The sequence below is a fragment of the Asparagus officinalis genome, chromosome 5, assembly GCF_001876935.1.
Source record: "Asparagus officinalis chromosome 5, Aspof.V1, whole genome shotgun sequence".
In the NCBI taxonomy this organism is placed as follows: domain Eukaryota; kingdom Viridiplantae; phylum Streptophyta; class Magnoliopsida; order Asparagales; family Asparagaceae; genus Asparagus; species Asparagus officinalis.
The window spans coordinates 90,435,987-90,447,120 of record NC_033798.1 but is presented as its reverse complement, the minus strand read 5'-3'; the positions used below and the strand labels follow the sequence as shown (position 1 = coordinate 90,447,120).

The following is an 11,134-nucleotide window of genomic DNA, read 5'->3' as shown; positions in this document are numbered from 1 at the left end:
CTTCTCGGTTGCACTCTTTTTTATTTTGTCGTCTCACTTCTTTTTTCTCAAAAGATGATGAAAGATCTCTATAATATAACATGTCGAATGTGGATTAATGATACAAGAGATGCAAATTATCCAATTCGAATTTGTAACTACACCTACTCCGCTAAAATATAGAAAACAATACGATAACAATTAATGAATAAATAAGACGATACTTTTATAATTCTATTTTATCAAATATGAATAAATAACTCACGAGTTTTCCAATTCACGTAATGCGCGTGTGTCACAGTACATACTTGTGCGTAAAAAATATGTTATTATTCAATCGAATTTAATGTGATTGGAATCTCAAGTTCTCCCTTTGATTATCATTGAATTTTATTTAGTATGGAATAATTGAGATGGGGAAGCCGCAACTAAAAAGAAATTATATAGAAGTAGTAGTAGTAGTAGATAAAAAGTTCCAAAAGACGAGCTTTCTTTCTTTAAAAAGTAGTAGTAGTAGTAGATAATAGATGATTATAATTTTTAGTAATATAAAATATAATATCATTTAGTTATTATATATGTATAGTCTAGTTATAAACTTATTCTGTACAAATATGTGTATAATCTAGTTATGAACCTATTCTGTACTCTGCGAATAGATTTTACACTCCAGCATAATCAAATGAACATAAATGTAACCAAGTTTGGCCAAAGAAGAAATACAGCTCGATTAGAGAAGCGTCATGTTTGCCTTCAACAAATTTGTAATCCACATTTCATTCTTTACAATAAGACCAAAAGAACACCTATTGAAAATGAAACACCAAGTGAGTTTTGTTTGTGTTTAGGTCATTACCACCTAACTTGTGAAATCTTCCATGATTTACAATAAAAATGCTACAAATATATAGTTGCTCAATAGAAAAGGTGTGGAGAGTTCATTATGAAACTAAAAAAGATACGCGACATTGATAATACTAAGCAGGCAGACACCAAAAGGAAAAACTTAAAACTCAGTGCATGACTCTAAAGTCCAAATATACATATATGTGCACAAATTTATTGCTATACAGAGCGTATGTATCCTGAAAGAAGAGTATTTCTCAACTGTAATCTAGGCAATACATCATTACAAATATTACGTTTGCAAACAGCATCCTTACTTCCATTGATTTCTCAAGCGCAGCATTGAAGAATAGTTTTGCAACAGGAAACGCATCAAAGAATTGGAATTTGTAAACACTACATCAGAACATACGACTATCTTCGAGCTGGAAGTAAGTATTTCTGCATCTTGAAGAGTGAATCCGTGAATGATTGGAAGAGGAAATCCTTGCTTGAGGTGAGAATTTACAAGCGGTATAAATACAGTGTTGAGAAATACCTTCATTACCCCCTGCGTAGATTGAGAAGATTACGTGATGAAGAGTTTTCTAACAGCATCCTCATTTTCTACCACACTTCGTTCTAAACCATATAATGGCAGTATAATATCAATAATAACGAATACTATAAATCTGTAAGATAAACTCTTAGACCTCACAAATGACATGGTTACCATGAGCGACATTACCTACAAATTCTCGTGTGTTTATTTGCTTTCATGAGTAATCATGACAACAAAATCTCATTTTGAGGTTCTCAAGGTTGAGAATCGTACATCAATCATCAGAACCAAATTGTTATGCAGACAAAATTTTTAGGAATTTCTTGTTCAACTGCTCCTATAAATATAATCATCTTAGTTTCACAGCTTAGCATTTTTCACAATGTCAAGGCATTGCTACTACCCTAATGTGATATCAAACACTCTAAATAAATCATGCCATCACTGTGACCCAAGAAGAATTACTTCTTTTCAGAATTGGGTTTCATACATAAGCACATACAAAAAATGATACAGTTGTATGACTATACATGACACCCTATTCTCTAAGAATTCAACAAATAGTAAAGAAGGCGAGAAATAATAATAATAAATGACAGCATCTGTATATTACCTGAATCAAATACATGTGAAAATTGCCGACTTTACTCCACTTCAAACTCAAGGTGAAGTCATTTAATTCAGCTTTACCAGCTAAATTATTCCCTGAAATCTCCACTACACCAGAAACTGAAACTACCTGTAAAGTAATTTTAGCTATTGTTCAGGTTAAATTAAAATTATGAGATTCTTCACTAGATCTGTAAAAGGATATTTAAACAAGGTTCCAAACTCAGTAGATTAGTAAGGGCAAGTTTCATGAGATTAAAATTGTGGGGTTCTTTTTCAATATTGATCCATTAAATATTTAATACTTTGAAATTAGTCCCTTAAGTATCTCAAATCCTACTTGTTATTTCAAACTAGTCCCTATAGTCAGCAACTGTTTGATTTGGGAATAATATCCTATTTAACTTTTTTTTTGCCATGTATTTAGTTATACACCTCTGTTCGATTTACTCCAAGCCCATATTTGTCTCTTTAAACCTATTTAAATCCCAGATTTTGAGTTCCTAGACCTGTGTAAACCCTTTTCTTTGACGTTATTTCTTTAATTTTATTGGCATTTTTGAGGGGGAAACCACTAATTGAGGGTAGAAATATAACTCAACATGTGTGGTTAACAAACTAGCTCAACCTAAGTCAGAAATTTAGATGGAGGAAACAGAGGGACTAATCTGAAATAACTAGTAGGATTTGGGGGACTAAATAGCAATTTCAATGATTTGAGGGACCAATTCAAAATATTAAAGATTTAAGGGACCAATATAGAAAAAGTTCATACAGATGCATCTAATAGGATTTCATTGGCACCAGAAACACAGCCATACTTTAGAATAATAGAAGCAACAAATAAATGCCTGGGAGCCATATAACATACCACCATTATGCAAGCAACAGGAATGCTTTCACTCTTATGCAAGACATTTGCTGTCATCTCTGCAGTTATGGTAGCTCCAATTCCTTCAGGCTTAATCCTCATCACAGGAGGAGAGATTAATGTAATGTTTAGTTCCATATCATCATTTGGGTACTTCCAGTACAATTGAGGGATAATGAATTTCCAGCTAGCAGTATTCAGTAGAGACTGATCTGGTACCTTGTCAACAAGCCAATGCATTGATCCTGCCTGCAGAAATCATCTACTACAAGTGAAGATAAATTTTTATATATCCCAATTATACATTTCATATACAAGAACTATACTTAATTGACAATGAGATATTGTAATAAGGCCATTATTGCCAATTTATGATATTATTTTTCAGTGGTCTTGAAAATTCAAGGTATATCCAATATTTACAATCTTTTTGGATAAAGGGTTTAAAATTTAATACCTGGAAAGTAAAACTTCAGTAAGTGACTGCAAACAACATGAGAATTAGATAATTACAGTCTGGGAGCATTAGATGAAGTTACCTGGAAATACACTGCTGCAGCTGAAGTAAACACAGTTTCATCTAGTGAAATTCCAAGCATCCTCGGTGCCCCCAAACAAGAAATTGAAGTCTGTGAACTTTCATATGAATTCCTCGGAAGTGCAACTTTATCTGATGGAATGAATAATCCATTGATATCAAATTCGACAGATGAGTCCCCAAGAATAGGGTCATTCATAAAAGTCACATTTAATGCAACATTGTTGTCCACATTGATTTCCTTTGGAAGACTTCGCAAGAACAAGTCAAGCTTTGAGGTCCCTTCAGTAATCTTTTTAGTAATAGCACTTTCCATGGCAGATCTGATCTGATCCTCGAAAGCAATTACGAACCTAAAGGTATGAAAGAAATATGAAAAACGTTAGGACTTTCAATTCCTTATCTACGTGCCTCACATAAGAAGGATGTTGAAGGAAAACACACTTTTAAGTTGCATTAGATGAATACAGTTACCATTAACTAGATGTCTTCCTAGTTACTAAAGAAGAATATTACCATCACACTATTGGCAGGAAGCCATTTAAAAAGAACAATCTGAAAAATAGCATTATTTTTTGGACTTAGGCAAGGTGAAAATTATAACATCAAACACGTGAAGATACCGATAACTTCACAAGGCAGCTGGATCAATTATGCAAACTAACTTGGAACATAGACACATGTTGTTTTCCCCGCTTCAGCATGCTCTTTATTTTCAGTGGCCTTTGTACTACCGATTTAACAATAGCACCAAATGAAATCGATCATAATTAGTATATCAGAAGTTAAAAACATAAACAAAAATTTGTCTGCAGATAGTTGGTGATATACACAATCCTGCTATGCTAGATCAGGTATCTGATGGTCTTTATTTTCTCTTTGAACTCAAGACTTTTTTTAAAAAACTACTGGAAGCTCATGAACAAACAAACAAAATCCTTGACTTGTTGATGGTGTCATTTTAAGAAATGAAGGGTTGGTCAAACTTCTCCAGTAAGAAATTATATTCAGCAAGTTATTCATTTTTAAAAGTTGTCCTTGTATGGCCATGTTTATCTTCTCCAAAACTAGTGCATCAATATGTCAATACATCTATCTTGAATATTTCCAGAAGGCAGAAGGTACACAAATTCTACAACCAAAACAATACTAGTACAACAAACATTATACACACTTTTGGGTTGGCTACACAAATCCATAGACGCTGCTGCAAATGCATCACACATTTCTTAAAATCTTTTGTGGTGTGTCGAAAGTTAACAGAAAACAGAAATTGACCGTATCTCTCATGCAATCATTGACACAATCAAATTAAGATGAATAAAGAAAATTACATTAAACAAGGGTGTAAATGAAATATTCGAAAATGAATCTTGATTATCGAATGGAGCATATTGGAACATATAATGTATAACGACATACCCTTGATAAAACCAAGATGCTCCTCCTTCCAAGGTTATTGATAAATCTTTCATAGAACAACCACACTCCAAAACTGTCAGTTGTAAAGTTCCATTCCGTGTCTTCATACTTATGGTGAGACCAACTTGCATGCCTTCAACCTTATCAAGAAGCAATAGTCATAAATTTACCTTAATTGGGTGCACATACAGGTAAGGATGCAGTTATAATGAAAAGAAAGTGGAAATTATGTAATAGAATATGTTTTTGTGATGGTAAATACAAAGAGAGAAACATGCTTGAAGAAAGAAGTAACTCCATGTGCACATAACCATGTTTCTTAATAACCTATATATAAGGTACCTTTCCTACTCAACGAGATTGATCACAGCATAGAGATCCAAATTAAAAATTCAATGGGAACTATTTTATCCAAAGTATCATTTATATCAAATGACCTGCTTATACAAGAAAGGCCATAAAGCTATGTCAATGATATGTGGACATGTTTATCTTGTGAGGGATACAATTTGCAGAAAATATTGTTAGAGGGTCTTGGCTTATAGCTTGACCTAGAAAGAAATATCATCTACTCTTTTATCCACAAGGATATCTGATTTTTCTACATAACCATACATTCTCTCCCTTGACCTCTGATGGCCTCTTTGTTGAAGTTGAACAATGGGACCAGGGCATCATGAAGAAGATCTATTTTCACAATATTTGATCAGAGAAATATTGTTTTGCAAGGAACACTGAGAAATTAGTGTCTACAAAGGCATAACACCAAATAGCTTAGAGTTGTTGTCCACACAGTGAGGACGGGAGGCAGAGTGTGATGGTAAATGGGGTCTATCTGTTAGGTCTTATGTTTATGACCCTATTGTCTAATCTAGTTTTGATGATTAACAAACAATTCTTAATACCGCCACCTAGTATTTGTGTTTGCTTGCTAGGTATTCTGGACAAGCATCCTCAAGTTGGAGGTTGGATGGACTTGAGCTTTAACGATGAAATTCATGGAGGTTAGAGGAAATCGGAATGAAGCGCGATGTCATTCAAGTCAAGGACACATTATCGCTTCATCTCTGCTACCAAGATCGAGCTTCACGAAGATTTCTAAGCTTGGTATAATGTTTTAGGTTTTTACTTTATGTGTTTATACTTAAAGCTCAAACCATACACGTACACGTTATTTCAATTTATCGTATTATATATCTATTTGGGAATATATAATGTTATTGGATTATTGACTTAATGATATTGTTTTACAACTTTTCTAAAGTCTATTAATCCATTTAAAAGCATCTCAAAACTTGTTTAAAATAGTTTCATCAAAATCAAGTGTTTAACAAGCTTGTATTTTTGACCGTTTTGCAAAATAATGAGTTTTCACAAATGAGAAATGCTATTTTAGAAATTCCTCTTCTAACATATTCATTTTCATATGTATAAACGTTTCGCCAAGTTTTACTATTTTTTGAATTGTTTTGCTATTTTAAATCGAATTTAGAAGATTAACTTTTCAACAAAATTCAGTATCTGTGTATCAATTTTTTAGTCGACAAGGATCGGTCGACCGAACAGTCATTTCAGTCGACCGACCTACTTTTCGGTCGACTTGCCAGCAACAGTTTTTACAGCATTAGTTTTATCAGTCGACCAATTGATCGACCAATAGAGTCAGTCGACCGAATAGTGCTTTCAGTTGACTGATCTTGGTTTTCAGTCGATCGAGTCATAAATGTCTGTTTTCTTTATAGTAACGGTTAGTTTATCAGTCGACCGATATATTCAACCAGTCGATTGATCATGCATTTTTTCTGTAATGGCTAGGTTTTGTTTGATCTGTTTTGAGAGGCTATAAATAGCCCTCAAGACTTATTTTTCAGCTAAGAAAAACAAGAGAAGTTTCACCAGTTTATTTCTAAGTTTTTAAAAGATCAAGTGTGTTTATTTATGTGAAAAGAGTTTCACAAAGAGAAGGATCTCGATCTCGTTTTTGAGGTGCTCAAATCTCTCTCTCTCCTTTCTTAGGAGAAGTTTTCCAAATCCTTCCTTTAGCTAATTTATATTTTGATTCTCATATATATATCAGATTTACTTGCGTTTATATTCATTTTACACACACAACCTCTTAAGCTTTAGTATTTCACATTTAGTATAATTGGGTTGTGAAAGTGATTCTTTGAGAGTGATTATATTTTCATTCTCATCTATTTAGAGAACAAAACTCTTATTCGCACTTATCGTTAAACACGTTGCAATACACAATAACACTTAGAGGAGTGGTTGGGAGAGACCGGGATTAATTCCAAGAGGAGTAGGTTAGTTGTAAAGCCTAGGGATATGTTGTAAATCCAAACACTTGAGGAAGTTAACACGGGTAATCCAACACTTAGAGGAGTGTGGCTTGTGTGATTGACATCGTGTGTATTGTAAAAGTTATCGGTGATCTTTGGAAACCGTAATTATGTAGTTTTCGAGATAAAGTGGAGATCTCCTCGAGGTGAGGAGCAGAGACGTAGGTCGTGAGTTGACTGAACTCCGTGATCATAGCTTGTGTTTGCCATTGTTTTTGGCGCATTATTATTCTTTACATCTTGTGCATTTTTTATATCTCCTATTATCTCATTGTTTATCGCCTATTGTATCATTGTTTATCCTTGCATATCTCCTTGTATATCATATAGCTAGGATATTATTGCTTTATAGGTTTTAATTTGGCATCAAAATCGGATTAGATTAGCAAGTAGCCTATTCACCCCCCTCTAGGGTACTTTCACTATCTACCAATTTTAAACATAAGGGGTAATAACTGGCACAATGCAATATTATAATTGGGTCAATGTGCAATCAACCCTTTTACTAAAGCACAATAAATGATACTAATTTAGTTTTTGTCCAAAAAAATAGCATTCACATTAGAATGAATATTTTGTGCTATTATTAAAACTAGTGTGCACCCCGTGCAAATTACGGCCCCCTATTTTTTTAAACACTGCATTTTGAACTCGTTTCCCTCTAAGTTTTAATGCATTTGATTTGATTACTGTATGCTTAAAATTAGAAATTATATCTACTCATCTATACTTAAAAAAGGATGTAAGTTTTAATACATTTGATGTAGAATTCATACTTACGCCTTTATACTTAAAAAATGATCCAACTTTTAATACATTTGATTTAGAAATTGTATCTATATTTAAAGAATGATCTAAATATTAGTACTGTAGCAAAAATATTTTATATTATGCTACGGTTTTACTGTAGCGTGAACACTAATTCAAATGTAGAGGGCAGATTTAGTTTACTGTTTTATGCTACAGCTACAGTAATTTACTGTATCATGAACAGTGTTTCTTGGGTTCTCCTTTCAAGTAGAGAAGAGTACGACACCCATGTACTAATCTCATCTCTAATCTAAAATTCCATTTTGGACAAAATTGAGACGCAGAGTATTTTTAGCAGATTGCAGCTATTGCTTTTCTATGCAGCATAGATAATAGATAAAGGTGGAGGTCTTCAAAACCTATGAATCAAACTAATTTATTGTTAATTAATACATAGTTTCAAGAAACATAAGCAAGTTATATTTGCACCCGAACATTTTTGTGCTTTCAAATGTCTTTACAGAATATAAGTGTGTAATGATTGTTGATGCATGCATGTAAAAATGTAGATATATTCTGCTCAGATAATTTACAAAAATAATGATCTCAAATAGTTCTTTTTTTTTACATGAAGGTGACTGTAAACAAAGAGCTAGCATAAATTGTATCCCTAACTCTAATAAGGAATCATATCCCTAACGGAGCAACAAAACATGCAAGCCCGTAAGTAGAGATAATATATGGCATTACAAATTATTATATGATTATGAGATAGAAATATAAAGTACCAAAGCAACAGCTGCCTAAAATTAATATGTGACCTATCAAAAACGTGCATTTGATGTTGTATTCGGATATATTAAGAGTCACAAACCAACCGAACCTGGTTCACAGAGACATTAAATCTATCTGAACCAAATGAGACCACTTAAAAGTTCTCAATTTCAAATCTCAAGCAAAATTAAACTAAGAAACATAAGTTCATTAACTGAATACCTAAGCAAACCTTGAAGTTTCAAACCAAATACACACAAATTCATTCACCCAATTTTACCTGAACCAAAGCACTGCCTTTATCAGAAATCTCAACAGGGGTAAGCCAAGTTCTATATGAGTATCTCCAATCCATGCTCAAATTAGCAGTAGCACCTGAAGCAACAATCACAACGCCTGTATCCCCAGGATGAACCGTCGACGACGAGACACTAACTTCTAATACAGTAATATTGGCAAGGGAAACGTAAACGCTCCCAATGAGTGGAATCCTTATTGATTTCTCAACGTCCTTGAGTTTAAGAGGAACAAGAGCTCTAAGCTCCTGTTCTATTAGCAAGTCCTTCACGAAATTGAGACCCTTTTCAGAGATTATAGCAGAGATGGACCCAGAATCAGCGGATTGGGATTGGGCAGCAACGGGACAAGAGAAAATTGACAGGAAAATTAAGAAGAAAAAGGCTTTCATGGCTTAGGAAGAGTTTATAATTCAAAAAATTGACGGGAAAATTAGGAAGAAACTAATCAGATTCTGCTTAAATTCCTTTTGACGAGAAGAAACCCAGATGGAAAACAAGCCCCACTTGGGCTAGAAACATTCAATTTTGAAAGAAAACCCATGTGGGAAGTGGGTTTTAGAAGACCCAGATGAAATTAAGAGCTCATGAAAGGGCTGCGGACGCGAAAAAGTCGATTTTGAATGAAACCCAGATTGAGCAAAAACCCTTATTTGGATGGGCAATCGGTTTTAGACAGGAAAACCAAAAGGAAATTGAGAAAGGGAAGGACTTTTGAGAAGAGGCAGAGAAAGAGGGTATGTTTCTTCAAGGGAAGGGAAGGCAACAACGGGACAGAGGAAAGTTTTCGTATGGTTTCGTGCTCTGTTGCCATTATTGTCGAGTACTCACTTGGAGTTGCTTCATCCTTTCATCAATGAAACTGTTTGTACCTTTGATTGTGAAAATGTGAATCTTATGGTCGGATATTCCGTAGAGAAGGGGATGCCTTCTTCAGCTATTACTGTTTCACCTTGCTTGCGTGAGTTTGGATGATGTTGATTATGAGGGTTGCTTGTGCGCTCCGAAAATAGATTTTTAATTACTAGTTGAGATGCACGTGCATTGATTGAATATCATGATTATTTAAATTGATAACAATAGAGTAAAAATTAAAAAAGAAAATAAAATTTTTTTGTGGGATTGATCAACTCAATCATCTCTCTCTTAAATAAAATATTATCATTATTTCTTTCAACTCAGACGGTGGCCACGTGATCTACTATTTGTGAGTTATGTGGCCACGTGATCTACTATTTGTGAGTTATAAACACATTAATCTAATACAAAACCTCTATTTATTAGTATCTTGAAGTCTTCAAAAGATGAGTGATCATTCAATTCGTAAAAAGAATTTTGCATATGAATTTACTTGTAATATGTCCATTAAACTTTTAGTTGTGGTTTGACTCATATTCACATTAACTTTTAGTTATTGTTTCACTCATATTTATATTATCTAATATTCTCATTCAATTTTATAGCTCATTCTCTATATCATAGAAGTAAAATTGAAAGTATGAAGAATTATTTTCTTACAAAATTAAAACAACAAGATTATGATATATTTCACTATGTGCTCTAAATATATTTTTTTTTCTTTGATACAAGGTCTCTATCAAATCTTATCCTAAACGATGTGAATAAAAAATACTATTATAACTCACTTGCCTAAGGTAATTGTATTGTATATAGGATACATAACTCATATAGAATATCCACATCTGCTAAGTGGATTTTGTTGTTGTGAGAGCAACATGTTAGAGGCTCATATTCAAACTGGAATATCCACATCTGCTAAGTGGATTTTGTTGTTGTGAGAGCAACATGTTAGAGGCTCATATTCAAACTTTTTGACTCTATAAAAGACACAAGAATTTGGAGTGCATAGCTTATATATCGTAACGAACATATTGATTCATGAAGAAATTTTTCTAATAACGATATTATTACAACGATATTACTATATATGACATTTTTAAATAAATTATAAAGTATATATAGAAAACTCAATGTTTATAGTGAGTAGTTAGGCTCCACAAAATATGTTAACTTTACATTGTAATTTACTATTTGTAGTATTGTTGTAATGTTATTACCTTTCTTTTTTATCTTATTATTCACACTTTTTTGATGTAAGTTCTCTTTTGCTAATCACTCAATTGGTTATATTTAGTTTTTATAATA

General features: G+C 33.1%; 1 protein-coding gene across 1 annotated transcript; it reads right to left on the bottom strand.

Moving 5' to 3' along the window:
- LOC109840115 (putative BPI/LBP family protein At1g04970) lies at positions 981 to 9,858 on the bottom strand. The gene is made up of 6 exons (XM_020408629.1): positions 8,953 to 9,858; positions 4,807 to 4,946; positions 3,386 to 3,737; positions 2,847 to 3,095; positions 1,980 to 2,105; positions 981 to 1,375 (listed from the first exon to the last, which is right to left on the bottom strand). Exons 1-6 carry the CDS (start codon positions 9,358 to 9,360, stop codon positions 1,139 to 1,141), a joined length of 1,512 nt encoding a protein of 503 aa, XP_020264218.1. The 5' UTR covers positions 9,361 to 9,858; the 3' UTR covers positions 981 to 1,138.

Bases quoted from the DNA above. Each gene is read 5' to 3' on its own strand.
- LOC109840115 (XM_020408629.1), bottom strand. From the start codon at position 9,360: ATGAAAGCCTTTTTCTTCTTAATTTTCCTGTCAATTTTCTCTTGTCCC. The intron at 4,947-8,952 runs GTAAAATTGGGT...CTTCTTGATAAG, and splicing joins AAGGCAGTGCTTTGGTTCAG to GTTGAAGGCATGCAAGTTGG. The intron at 2,106-2,846 runs GTATGTTATATG...ATTACTTTACAG, and splicing joins CTGTTGCTTGCATAATGGTG to GTAGTTTCAGTTTCTGGTGT.